Here is a 14,001-nt window from a genome sequence, read left to right on the forward strand (position 1 = left end):
TCAGCACCACATAAGCAAAAAGAAAAAAGCTGGAAGTGGTGCTGTGGCTCAAGTGGTAGAGCGCTAGCCTTGAGCTGAAGAGCTGAGGGACAGTGCCCAGACCCAGAGTTCAGGCCCCACAACCGGACCTCCCCCCCAGAAAAACAGCTTAATGGTGCCTTAAACAGGGGTTGTAAAAATTCAGCCTATAGGCTAAATCTGACTGGTAGTGTATGTGTGTGTGCTGGCATTAATATTGGAACTTGATCTCAGGGCCTGGCATTCTCCTCTAGCTTTTTCAGCTCAAGGCTGGCATACCATCACTTGAACAATACCCTTACTTCCCACTTTTTATTGGCTAATTGGCAGTCTCATGGATTTTCTTCCCCAGACTGGCTTCAAACCACAATCAGATCTCAGCTTCCTGAGTAGCTTGGATTAAAGTCATGAATCACTGGCTCCCTGCTTTTTTCTCTCCTAGAAACAGGATCTCACTATGTAAAGGTTGGTCTTGAACCTGCACCTCAATTTTCTCAGTGCAGGGTTTCAGGCATATACTACCATGTTTAAATTGAATTCAGCTAAAACAAGCAAGTTTGAGGTGCCTGGGATGTGTCTTTGTTTCTCAGTTCCAATCCCTTTCATTCTTTCTACATATAATCCAGAGCTTTACCAATGGGACCAACCACTCTTGCCCCTTATCTTTTGGAGTCATGGGGCTTGAACTCTGGGCTCTATCACTTGAGCCACAGCACCACTTCTGGTTCTTATTGGAGATAAGAATCTCATGGACTATCTTGCTTGGGCTAGCTTTGAACCTCGATCCTCAGTCACCTGAGTAAGATTACAGGCCTGAGCCACCAGCTTTAGTCTCTGCTTTTTTTTTTTTTAAGCTAGATTTCCTCTACCCCTAAAAGAAAAAACCAAAAAACTCTTTGTTGGGTTCCAGTTCTAAACTCACAGTGAACCCCTACCCCCAACTTCCCAGTTGACAAATCAAGGGGCCCCTATTCCCATCTCCTTCCTCTTTTGAAGTCAGTGTCTCACCTTTTCCTGTTCCTGTCTTTCGCTAGACTGGAAAGTAGGCAAGGACAAGTGAGAAGACACATCACATAGTGGGTGGAGTTTTGCTTTGACTTTCCTCCCACCCAGCAGGGCTAGACCCAGGGGTGGGGGGTGGGGGGTCATGGGTTCCTGGCTAGACTTGTGAATATATAGTTGAACTAGTTTCTGGGATTATGGAGGCTTTCACCAGATGACAGGCAGCTAAGTGCTCCTGTTTCAGACCAATTGGAGAGACCAAATAGTGCCACATTTCTGCAAGTGGCACATTCCCAGGGCTTTAGTCTTGCATTTATGGAGATCTCAACAAACCTAAAGAACCAGGCTTGACTGAATACTGATGGTTCACACCTGTAATCTTTTTTTCTTTTTGTGCCAGTCCTAGGACTTGAACTCAGGGCCTCGACACTATCCCTGAGCTTCTTTTACTCAAGGCTAGTGCTTTACCACTTGAGCCACAGCTCCATTTCTGGCAAGTGCGTGCACACGCACGTGTGTGTGTGTGTGTGTGTGTGTGTTTGTGTGTGCATGCATCTCCTGAGTCTCCTGAGCTGGGTGCTAGTGGCTATTGCCTGTAATTCTAGCTACTCAGGAGGCTGAGATCTGAGGGTCACAGGTAGAAGCCAGCCCAGGCAGAAAAGTCTGTGAAACACTTATCTCCAATAAACTACTCAGAAAAAGCTGGAAGTGGTGTTGTGAGCACAAAGAGGGTCCAGGCCCCGAGTTCAAGCCCCAGGACCAGCAAAAAGAAAAGAAAAAAAATCTGGACGTTCCTTCCCAGGCTGGCTGTAATCCTTCCTAGTCAGGAGGCTGTGGTCTGAGGATCACAGTTTAAAGTCAGCTGGGGGAGAAAAGTCTGTAAGACTCTTACGTCCAATTAACCAGCAAAAAGCTGGAAGTAGAGGGAAGGTGGCTCAGTGGTAGAGCGCTTGCCTTGCAAGCCAGAGGCCCTGGTTCGATTCCTCAGCACCACCTAAGCAAAAAGAAAAAAGCTGGAAGTGGCGCTGTGGCTCAAGTGGTAGAGCGCTAGCCTTGAGCTGAAGAGCTGGGGGACAGGGCCCAGGCCTAGAGTTCAGGCCCCACGACCGCACCCAAAAAAAAAAAAAAAAAGCTGGAAGTAGAGCAGTGGCTCAAGTGGTTGAATGCTAGCCTTGAGTAAAAAGCTAAGGGACAGTGCCCCAGACCTGAGTTCAAGCCTCAGGACTGGTACAAAGTGACAACAAAGCAACACACTTAGTCTTTTTGTAGATGAAAAACAAGTTCAGAGGACAGGGATTGACCCAAAGTCACTATCCCAGGACAAGCATAGTCTAGAGTTCAGATTCTCAGATCCAGTCAGTCTTCATGTCTTTCTGTCTGTTTTGGGTTCCTAGCAGAGGCACAAAAGCCCAGATGCTTTCTTTTGTCTGGGTTTACATCCATCTCTCCAGAACTGCAAAAAACACAGCGAAGAAGCGGCTTGGCCTAGGGGAGACGCCTTTTCTGTGTCGATGGCGCCTCCTGGTGGACTTGTGGTGAGTTCTCAACAACTGCAGCAGGAACCCCAGACCTGGACCAGCCAAGCTTACCAGAGCTAGGCGGGATTGAAGGAGGGATGGGGAACCCTCCCGCCCCCCCCCCAACCCAGATACATCTCTCCAGATTAAATTGATTTGCTTCCCCTAAAACAGCGAGCAAAGACAGAGGCTGAGTCTGTGCGGGAGCGGAGGGCAGAACGAATCCAGACTTTATTGTCAGAGGAGGCAGACGGGGAGGGCTGGAGTGGGGGTCCGAGGTTGCTACATTGTCAAGCAGAAAGAGTTGATGCGGAGGGGGAGGCCAGTGGGGCCCGCCCCCCTCCCGGGGGTGGATGGGCGGTCGGCTAGAAGGGCTGACAGTACGGAAATCACAGGAGGGGTGGGGGTGTCAGGCCCCCGCCCGAGTTGTGCAGTGGGGGTGTCACGGGGGGGGGAGGCTCCTGCGGGAAGGGGCGGGGACGAGGCTATTGCTTTTTGCTCACAGTTTTGCGGAAGGCGAGGCGGGCACGGGCTTGGACTGGACACCCCTTGCCCTCCTCGGTACCCCTTGGGCGATGGGTGCTGGTGAGAAGAATGGAACCCAGGCTGGGGAGGAAGGAGGCGGGGAAGGGTCTCGGGGGGGGGCATCTCCTTGGTCCCACCCAAGTGCTGTCCCCCGCAATTGGCCCCGGCCAGGCCGGGGGAGGGGGCTGGGGCGCGGGGCGGGCACAGTGAGGTCGCAGGCGGTAACACCAAAGTGCTAATGAGGGACCCGGGACCCCGCCTGCCACCCTCCCCCTGCGGAGGGTGGGGGGGTTCACGGAAGCGCTTCAGTTTGGGGTATGGGGGGGGCCCGGAGTCCCAGAGTCCACTTATTGCCAAGAAAATCAATTTCCTCCTCCCCACCCCATCCTGGGGACCTCCCCCCCCACCATGGCTTGTGAACCCCGTTTTGTGCTAGGTTTGGGGGGAGGGGGAGGGCTAGATGGACATGGCTTTTGGGAGGGGGGTGTCTCCAAAGGGGGCTCGGGGGTGAGACGGCCCCTCCATTTCTAGGGGAGAGGGAAGGGCAGGGGGCGGGGTTCCCTGAGATCTGGGGTGTTCCCCCCTTTCTGAAGCCCCCCTCCCCCGCTACCCCTCCCCTTTCCTGGAACCCCCGTACCTTCGGGGTGGGGGGGAAAGGAGAGATCGTTCAGGGAGCGCCGGGAAGAGGGGCGGGCTGGGGCCCCCCTGGAGGTCTGGGGTCCCGGCTTGGAGGTGTGTGTGGGGGGGGACCGAACGGGAGGGGGTTCCGGGTTGAGGTCAGTATGGGGAAAAGAGGATGGGTCCGTGCGCAGTTCGGATGGGCCCCGGGGCCGGGTGGAGCAGGGGGTGGGTGATGGGCGGTCCCTGCAGAAGAGGTGCAGCCGGAGCGGGGCGCAGAGACAGCGGGGAGCCGGCCGCGGCTGCCATCACCGCAGCCACCGCCAGGGGGCTGGGCAGCAGGCCCCCGGCCAGGGACTTGGGCAGCTCCTTGGAGAAAGTCAGCGTGCCCTGCACGAGGAGAGGAGGGGGGCGAGGTCAGACAGGCAGGCCCCGCCACAAGGAAGGGCGGGCCACCCCGGCCCATCCCAGACAGCCCGCACACCCACCCACCCACCCACCCGCCCTGGCCCTCCCTTGGCCCCGCTGCCCACAGCCCAGGCCTCACCGCCAGCTCCCCGGCGCCCCTCGGCTTCTTGTGCCGGCTCAGTAGTGGGTTGGGTTTCCCAGCCACTCCATCTCGGTGTCGCCGGCTGGAGATGTGCTGCAGGGTGTGAGTGGGGGGGGGGGGGAATAGAGCGACCACAAGGAAGGGGCAAAGCCACAGCTCAGATGACAGCAAGGCGCTCCAGGCCTTGGCCACCACCCCTTCTTTGGCACAGGGGTCAGATCGGGCAGAAGAGACCTCCGCCCAAGCTCCTGGGGTTCCTGGGAAGGGCTGCACACCCACCTGTTTCAGTTGGACCTCCGAGTTGACCTTGACGTTGCAGATCTCACAGTGGAAGGTTCGGTCTTGGGCAGGAGCTTCGGGCTCCCCGGGGGTGGGAGGCCCAAGGCGAGGATATGCTTTAATGGGCCCCAGGCCACTGCGGGCCTCCAGAATTGTCTTGTGCTTAGTACCTGAAGGCCACAGAGGACAGGGGGTAAGGGACAAAGGGAAAATTTCTCCAGGCCAACCAAAGCCTCAAATGCCCACATTCTCAATTACAATACCAGAGAGGGTGCAGGCAGGCATAGGATTTTCTCCAAGCCTCTTGAGTCCCTCTCAAACACAAGGTGAGTCAGTGGAGAGCCACCATGCCTGGAAATCCTAGCTTCTCAGGAGGCTGAGATCTGAAGATCATAGTTCAAAGCCAGCCCAGGCAGACGCCTCTCCAGTTAACCAACAAAAAGTTGTGGGCTGGGAAGGTAGCTCTGTGATAGAGCGCTTGCCTTGCATGCATGAGGCCCTGGGTTTGATTCCTTCGGCACCACACAAGCAGAAAAAAAAAAAGCCGGAAGTGGCACTGTGCCTCAAGTGGTAGAGTGCTAGCCTTGAGCTCAAGAGCTGAGGGACAGCGCCCAGGCCCAGAGTTCAGGCCCCATGACCGGACCCCCCCCTAAAAAAGTTGGAAGTTAGCCAGGCCCGGTAGCTACTGAGGAGGCTGAGATCTGAGGATCAAGATTCAAAGCCAGCCAGGGCAAGGAAAGCCTGTGAGACTCTTATCTCCAATAACCACCAGAAAACCAGAAGTGGCACTGTGGCTCAAGCGGTAGAGTGCTCGCCTTGAGCTGAAGAGCTGAGGGACAGCACCCAGGCCCAGAATTCAAGCCCCATGACCAACAACAACAACAAAAAAAGTTGGAAGTGGAGGAGTGGCTCAAGTAGTACAATGCCAGCCCAGAACAAAACAAAACAAAATCTCAAGTGAGAGTGCAAGGCCCTGAGTTCAAACCCCAGTACATGCAAAAATAAGTAAGGTAAAGGGAAAAAGCTAAGAGAGTAATCTTAACTACTCAGGAGGCTGAGATCTGAGGGTCATGGTTCAAAGCCAGCTCAGGCTTTTTTTTATTTTTTTGTTTTGGTCAGTTGTGGGGCTTGCACTCTGGGCCTGGGCACTGTCCCTCAGCTCTTCAGCTCAAGGCTAGCACTCTACCAGTTGAGCCACAGCACCACTTCCAGTTTTCTGATGGTTCATTGGAGATAAGAGTTTCATGGACTTTCCTGCCTAGGCTAGCTTTTAACTGTGATCCTCAGATCTCAGCCACCTGCGTAGCTAGGATTACAGGCGTGAACCACTGGCACCTGGCAGCTCAGGCATTCTTATTCCACAAATTACCACAAAGCCAGAAGTAGAGCTGTGGCTCAAGGAAGCAGAGCACCAGCCTTGAGTGAAAAAGTACGACAGTGCCCAGGTCCAGTTCAAGCCCCAGTACTGGCATATACATACGTACATATATACATACATACATGCATACATACATACATACAAACATACATACATAAGGTGAGGAGGTCACTGGGAAAGGAGATAGACAGGGAAGTTTTAGAGGGCTCAGGGGAGCTAGGATGTAGACTACAGAGTGGGCTGAGGACAGGAAATGTGGACGGGGCAGGGGAGGCCATACCTTTGTTATGCGCCTCAAGCTGGGACAGGGAGTTCACAGCCACCTTGCACAGTGCACAGTAGAGCAGTCGCTTGGCTTTCTCCTCCTCTTCCTTGCTACCTCCAGGCAGGGCAGCGGGGGCTGGAGTCCCCCCTTCCCCTTTGGTTATACCCCGGCCACTCTCTGGAACACTGGGAGGCGATGGGGACCCAGGCTGTTTCTCTGGGGATCCTGGGACAGGACCCAATCCATTCTCCATGGAAACTGTTATGGGGAGAAACATGGGGTGGGTGGGGGGGATCATCCTAATGGCTCTTGGTGAAGCTTCTTCATGTGGAGACCCACCCCCACTTCCTGGAGGGCAAAGGCCCAGAAATCCCCACCCTGTGACAACATTCATGCTTTCATGCCCTGGGTCAGGGCCAGATGTGGTCTAGCTGCCACAGGCTGAGAGCATGAGGCTGGCTCATTCTCCATAAGCTGAGAATGGTCAAGTGGTCTGGCCCCATGAGTCGACTTTGAGGGTAAAACTGGCCGCCTACTGAGTCGGCCTACTGAGTCAGGGGTAGAACATGGAACAAGGATTCAAACACCCTCCTCCCCGCGCCCCTGCCTATGTATCACCAATGGCCTGCCAGCCAGCCGGGGCTTCTTGCCAGTACAAGACCCTTCCCAGAGTCCTCCCAGCTCCAGGAAAGCTCACCAAGGAGCTGTAGAAAGGGGTAGAACCAGGATGAGGGAAGGTTAGGAGAGACAGATGCAGGCAGAGCAAAGGGAAACAGAAACAGCAGAATCGGAGAGGGAAGAAATAGGGATGCAGGCTATTCTATAATTCATGGGCACAATTAAAGATGCACAGTCCCCAGGCCTCTGCAACTGGGTTCTGGCCTCTGTACAGGGGAAACTCTAGCGCTCCCATTCTCGCTCCAGCAACTGATCCAGTTTCCGGGTCATGGGGCGGGGAGGGGCCTGTGATGGGCTGTGGGGATGGGGAGCTGGTAGAAGGGGGCATTCCTAATTATTGTAAGTATCCATTTGTTTGTCCAGCCGATGATCCTTCTCTTTCATTCTCTTACTCAGTTCTGATATTCTCCACCAATCTATATAACACATCTCTGGACAGGACTTCACAGAACCTAGAACAGAGCTTGTTAAGAAATGTTAAGTGGGCTGGGATGTAGCTTAGTGGCAAAGCACTTGCCTAGCAAGTGCAACATCCTGGGTTCGATCCCCAGTACTAAAAAAGACAAAAACAAAACAAGCAAAAAAAAAAACCCGACCATTTAGCTGGGCGTCGGTGGCTCATGCCTGTAATCCTAGCTACTCAGGAGGCTGAGACCTGAGGATCGCAATTCAAAGCCAGTCTGGGCAGGAAACTCCGTGAGACTCTTACCTCCAGTAAGCCACTCAGAAAACTGGAAGTGGCACTGTGGCTTACCTTGAACTGAATTGCTGAGGGACAGTGCCCAGGCCCAGAGTTCAAGTCCCATGACCGACCCCCCCCCAAAAAAAATGTTAAGCAAGCACTGCTACTGCCACCACCATTGCCATCCTATATCAATTTCTTTCCTTCCTTCCTTTTCTTTTTTTGGTGCTGGTTCTGGGGCTTGACCTCAGTGCCTGGGCCTTGTCCCTGAGCTTCTTTTGATCAAAGCTAGCGGTCTACCACTTTGAACTACATCTCCACTTCTGGCTTTCTGGTGGTTAATTGGTGATAAAGAGTCTCATGAAGTTACCTGCCTGAGCTGGCTTTGAACTTCAGTCCTCAGATCTCAGCTTCCTGAGGAGGTAGGATTATAGGCGTGAGCCACTTGTGTCCTGTTTACACCCCAATTTTATACAGGTGTTGGCAAATTCATTTAAGATGATCAGGGTAGGAAACAGCCAGAACATAATTAAAACTCAGGCCTGCAGCCACTATCTGCAATTCTGAGGGTGGCTCCCTGTGTGTGTGGGAGGGTTTGGGAGGTGTCCATGGGAGCTTGAGATTCCAAGCAGGCAGGCTTTCACTTTCTCTCTCTCTCTGTTTTTTTTTTTGGTGCTGATATTTGGGCTTGAACTCAGGACCCTGTGCTCCTATTTGGCTGTTTTTGCACAAGGCTGGCATTCTATCACTTGAACCATGCCTTCAATTCTGGCTTTTTGCTGGTTTGAGATAAGAGTCTCACAGACTTCCTTGCCTGAGTTGGCTGTGAACCTTGATCCTCAGGCCTTAGCCTCTTGTGTAGCTAGGATTCTAAGCCACTAATACTCAGCTTTTCATTGCCCTTGTGGTAAGGCAGGGCAGGCCAGGATCCGATGAAATAGGGGCGAGGAGGATGTCAGATCTCTCTCTCTCTCTCTGGAATTGGCCAGGATTGACATCGATGTGGCAATCTCGGGATGGGGGTGGCTTGTATCTTCTTGTCCCCATATTCCCTCTTCCCAATTTCTTGGAAGTACGGTTAAGGATGGTGGCCATCAGCCACGAGGGTAAAAGAATTTCAGAGCTGTTTTTCTTTCTTTCTTTCTTTTTTTTTTTAAAAAGCTGGAAAAAGACCGTGAAGATCTTAAAGTCTCATTCTCTTGTTTGCCAGAAAAGTAAACTCTGGCCCAGAGAGGCCCGAAGTTCTACTGAAGACATCCAGGGAGTTGCCTTTTTTTTTTTTCTTTTTACCCAGACTTCCCTGGGGAGCCCTAGCTGGGCTCACATATCCTGATTCTCTCTCCCTAAGATGAAAGGGGCTCTTCCTGGATTGGATGGTTCCCTTTTTCGTGGGGAGTTTTGCCAGGTGGCCTCACCCTAGCCCCTCTGAGTCACTGGGCGTTGGGGAGAACACAGTGGGGATTCTGTTGAGAGAAGCTGAGGCAGGGCTGGGTGGGGGTGACAGGATGGAAATTTCTCATCACTGTGTCTGTCCTGCTCCAGCACTCACCTTGGATGAGGAAGAAGGGGGCAGGGGGATGGGGACTGAGGGAGGAGGAGAGAAGCAGGGGAGAGAACATGAAGACAGAAGAATGTGTGTGTGTGGGGGGGAGAAGGATTTAGACACACCTGGACGGGGGGTTACCCCATCTCCACTTGGAGGGGTATTCCCTGGTGGAGCTGGGTCTCCAGGTTCCCGGACACCAGGCTCCCTGCCTCGGGTCTTGGCGGCCTCGATACCTTTGACTCTTCGGGCATGGCGATTACCCTTGTAGTGTGCCTCAGCCTGGCTCTTGAGGGATGGAGGAAGAAAAGGGAATCTGAGATTGCCTTTTATCCGCCTGGCCTCCCCCACAGAGCTCCTTTAGGTCCCAGGGTAGTCTCAGCAGACTACAGAGAGAATCTTTGCCTACACCCTGGGAATATAAAGCCCCCTGCTGATAAATCTGGTTACTCCTGGAGCTTCCAGCTTCATTCAGTCTTTGGGAATCTAGATTCTCCACCTGGCTCAGACTGCATCCCACCAGGGTCTGACTTTGGGCTCAGGACTCTTACCTAGTCCCAAGGTGGAGGGCATGTGGACCCTAACCCTATGAGAGAATGCTAAACTGACAGAGGCCTTAACAATGAAGCCTGCTGGTCCCTTTAGACCCTGAGGCCCACGTGCCAGAGTCCCTCAATCCTCAAGATCTTACCTTGGTTGTTTTCACTATCAGTCCTAGGAGCTCTGATGCCTGGGCTCTGTCCTGACTACTCTCCACCCCTCCAGGGTCTAATTTTCCCTGAAGTCTCCGCAGACACCCTGGAGGACCCTGGCCTCAAGCCCAGCTCTAGAGACAGGAGACAGCAGCAGAGACAGCTGTCAAAACAGAGCCACCTCATGGGGAGGGAGAGGAAGAGCCTATCAAGGGGAAGGCTAGCTGCTATTGGATCCCCACCCCTCCAATCTTATTCCTTCCACCAATGAGTGGAGACAGGGTTGATAGATAGAATGCCTGGGGTCTAAGCTAAGCAAGAGGCCTCATGCTGGCTTGATTCTGACTCCACCTACCTACTGCCAGCCCCTGTCCTCCACTCCCTTTTGCACCCTTGCTAAGAAGGGACAATGCTGGAGGTACAAGGTCACCTAAACAGGGGTGGAAATGAAAGGTATGGATAGACAGCAAAGGAAGATGGACAGCCTAGGAGGGATAGAGCAGTAGTGTGCAGTGTGTGTGTGTGTGTGTGCGCGCGCATGTGTGTGTGTGTGCTGGGTAGTCAAACAAAATATGCTTTTCCCCTACTCAGCATAGTGAAGATCTGCTGTTTTTCTCCAAAAGCTCTCGAGAGCCTACACCCCATAAATTCTCCTTGAATCTAAACAAAAGACCCAGTGGAGCCTGAAAGGGAGGAGATCTGAGTGGCAGGATACATACCTGGATTTGGATGGCTTTGGGGCATGGGGAAAGCATGAAGGGGCCTGGGGGCTGGTCTTTGTATGTGACTTGGAGGTAGGAGGGTAGAAATGAAGTCGAGTGACAAATGAAGCCAGTAAGTGGGAGGGAATCAGATGGGTCTGGGGTTCAGCAGAGGCCAAAGAAGACACAGGATCTGTGGGGGAGCCAATGACCTAACAGCCCTGCACCTAAGGAGGGCAGAGGCCACCTTCCCACCTCCCCAGACATCTGTGCTCCTAGTGTCTCTGAGCCAGTCGTGCCTCAGTCTCCAAAAGGAGACATCAGCCTTGGAGGATTAATCTATTTCATGTCAAAAATACACCACAACAGTGTGTCCCTCTTAAGTGCTGTCCATCAGCCCTTGCCCTTCCTGTAGTATCCCAGTTCCCCACTTTCCCCTTAACCCCCCTGTCTTAGTTCCAGCCCTTCACCCACAGCTCTCAGTCTCTGCCCCTCCTCAAGGCCCCTGTCTCCCCAACCCTGCGGCTGAGTGGCTGGACTTCTTACCTGAGAATTGAAGCGGATTTGACAGACATTACAGGAGATGACTGGCCGCTTGGTCTTGAGCAAGGGCCCCCCGAAAGTGTGGGAAAGCACAGCCTTCTGCACAGGGTCCATCTGTGGAGGTAAGCTGGGGTGAGCCAGGAACCCCAGCACAAGCTCAGTTCTGTCACCTGGCCCCTCTCCGACCTTCATCAGCTAGGTGAAAGCAAGAGCCCAGAGCCTCAGTGGCCAGATGCTCTCCAGCTTAGTCCCCTTCAACAGCCCTGGAAGGAACCAGCTGGAGCCACTGATCCAACATGCTCCCATTTCACAGAAAGTCGAATTCCCAGTGCTTTGTCCAAGGTTCACAGGATGAATTAGCAGCAGAGCCCGAAATCAAACCTGGACTCCTGCCATGATGGTCCAACTCTGATCCCCCTTGACCTAATTTGTCAAGAGTCCCACTGACGGAAGTCCTAAAGTATTGTAGTTCCTAGGCCTTCATCTAAAGCCTCTAAACCTTACGGGCCCTACTCTGGGGTAGGCCTGTCTGCCAAGCCTTGCCTCTGCTTCCAGGAGACAGATATTCCTAGCTTCCTAGCTCCGAGCCCCACTTGACCTAGTCTGCTTCTCTCTGGACCTCTTTAAGGTAGCAGCTTCTAGAGGGAATCAAGTAACTTAAGAGAGTAAGTGGCTCTAGGGAATAATGGAGAAGGAGAAGGGGGAATCTGGACAGCTAGGGTGGCTTCAGACAGCCCAGAGATCTTCTGAACTCTCCCTCTGATCAACGGGACTTTGAGGGTAGGGCTGGGAGGCTGGGCTGGATTAGGAGACATCTCTGCCTCCACCCTGGGTCAGCAGATGTCTTGGCTGTCTCCTGCCAAGAGTTCACAAGAGGAGGGGAGAGGACAGCCTTTCTTTGAGGCCTTCAGCAATCAGGGAATAAACCAGGGGCCTAGAGGCATGAAAACAGCCTCCTTGAACAGTCTTCCCCCCTTTGGGCCCCTATAGGTGGTGGCTCAGAAGGGGCATGACTGGAATGCAGCTGAGGCCCTGAAGGACTGGATGGTGGCTGGGACCTTCAGAAGAATTAGGGCGGAAACCTTATCTTCCAGCTGGAGAAAATTAAGGAAGAGATAGTTGCTGGGGACTTGGGGGTCCTTAGCTCCCCAGCTGAGCCCACCTTACACCAGGTTTCAGGGTTCCCAGGAGACATGGCAAGAGACAGAACATGGAGCAGAGTCTGGAAAAACCCACCTGTCTTGACTGTCCTTTCCTCACCCAGGAGTCTTACCACCTGGTCTGGGGTTTATATCAGGAAAGAGGCATCAGCAACCCCTGTGAACTGGGCACTGGCCTCACCTGCTTTGCCATGATCAGGTTCATTCAGGTAACTGGTCTGACAAGTGTCTCCCTCTTGGCCTATGCCTGGCTGGAATCAGCCCCTCTCACGGGGGAAACCCCTCCCTCCCTCCCTTCCTCCCCTTGTCACATCCAAGGAAAAGCCCAACAGGAGAGGAATGGGTGTGCCTATGTGTGTCAGGCAGGCTGTGATCAATCTGTGCATGGGTGGAGTGTGAATGAGTGTCATGTACTGTGTGTACAATCATTTATGTATCAACATTTCTGTGTCGGGGGCTTTGCTGACACTAGGAATGGTCAGGTTGTGTAATCTTCAGCTGTGTGTTTGTCTGTGTGGATCTGATGTGTTTGGCAGAAAGAAAGACAGACCAGGTTGGAGACAGGCTTTAATCAGAGGGGGGAGACAGATTGCTTTTCTCAAGCTCCCCAAACCCAAGGCTTCAGTCTTTCCTATTCAGAGACCCTCCCCCAAATCTACCCTAGGGTTCTCCTAGCCCCTGCGCTTCCTCATATGCTGGGTGGGGAATGGGAATTCAGCCCAGACAGAAACCCAATCTGGGCCAGGAAACCTAAGTCGCATGAAAACAGTAGGGAGAGAGGAGTAGGATGGAGAGGAGAGAGAGAGAAGCCTCCCGGTCTGTCCGGGCTCACCCCAGCTCCCCAGGCTGCTCCCCAGAAGGGCTGAGGAACCAGGACCTTGAAGATGAGCTACAGACGGACCATTCTAACCTCCACCCCTGGGAATGGTCCAGAATGAGAACTTTAACTTGCACAGCCTTCTTTCCAGGTTAAAGTCCTGAAACACCAACTAGGGGTGAGGCTTGGGGAGGGGGAGAGGGCAGCCACAGAACCAGGTGGACCCTCCCCACGTTCTCCAGAAACTGAGGAGACCAGGGGCTGAAGGTGAGGGTTCCTGGGCCCAATCCTGGTGCAGGTGGAATGTGAGCCACTGGAGTGCTGCTCCAGGCCAAGGTCAGGAGGCCCTGGTGACCTAGATGAGGCCTCCCTGGGGAGGGGGGTGGAGGCCAGCATCTTTTAGAGCCCATCTTACTCCAGAGCCCCTTTTGTGGGATGGTGGCCCAGACATTGTCTGTGCAAGTCCCCTCCTGCCTGCCCTCCAACAGGAGACTCGAAGGGGAATGACTCCCTGAAGCTGGGACAAAATGAATCAGGAAGGGCAAGGGGGTGGCAGATCAGGAACAGGGGTGGGTGTGGGTGGGCGTGTGGGGTAGGACTGTATTTCCTGCCACTGCCTCCTATCTGACGGAAGAACCCCCTGCCCCATGTGGGGCCACCTCACTTACCCACCCTCAATATCAGGCAATGAGGGAAGGAAAAAAAAAAAAAGAGTGGAATCGTGGGGCTGGGAAAAGACCTGAGAACAGGCAGCACTGACACAGGAAGGAGCAGGTGGAAGGAGAGGGGTGGGGTCAGGCCTGGAGAGGAGGAATCTGGTCATGTTGAGGGTGGGAGGGTGGGTGTAGAAGACCTGGGAGCGCCCCCCTCCGGTCCCCCCCCCGTCCCCCAAGGACGTGGGACGCAGAGGTTGGGGTCTCCAGGAAGGCGGCAGAAGTGGGGTGGGGGAGGGGGAAGAGAGGGGATCTCGAGGTTGGAGGGCCGCGCCGTGGAGGGGGGATGGGCCCCGCAGGGGCAGGGCGGGCGGGGACGG

The 14,001-nt window shown here is 53.9% G+C and overlaps 1 protein-coding gene across 2 annotated transcripts in view; it reads right to left on the reverse strand.

Annotated features, from left to right (window-relative positions):
• Window positions 1-2,978: 2,978 nt before the first annotated feature.
• The window catches only part of Znf385a (zinc finger protein 385A), a 19,688-nt gene continuing 8,665 nt past the window's right edge, over window positions 2,979-14,001 (reverse strand). Inside the window, exons 2-7 of one of the 2 annotated variants that reach the window (XM_013032467.1) lie at window positions 10,995-11,105; window positions 9,181-9,343; window positions 6,168-6,410; window positions 4,510-4,679; window positions 4,228-4,323; window positions 2,979-4,070 (exon numbers count right to left, since the gene is read on the reverse strand). In XM_013032467.1, coding sequence (XP_012887921.1) covers window positions 3,840-4,070; window positions 4,228-4,323; window positions 4,510-4,679; window positions 6,168-6,410; window positions 9,181-9,343; window positions 10,995-11,105 — 1,014 coding nt within the window. In that variant the 3' untranslated portion in view covers window positions 2,979-3,839. The remainder of the gene's footprint in view (window positions 4,071-4,227; window positions 4,324-4,509; window positions 4,680-6,167; window positions 6,411-9,180; window positions 9,344-10,994; window positions 11,106-14,001) is intronic. The other variant, XM_013032466.1, reaches the window with a different exon arrangement.

This window comes from Dipodomys ordii, unplaced genomic scaffold (genome assembly GCF_000151885.1).
Source record: "Dipodomys ordii isolate 6190 unplaced genomic scaffold, Dord_2.0 Scaffold155, whole genome shotgun sequence".
In the NCBI taxonomy this organism is placed as follows: domain Eukaryota; kingdom Metazoa; phylum Chordata; class Mammalia; order Rodentia; family Heteromyidae; genus Dipodomys; species Dipodomys ordii.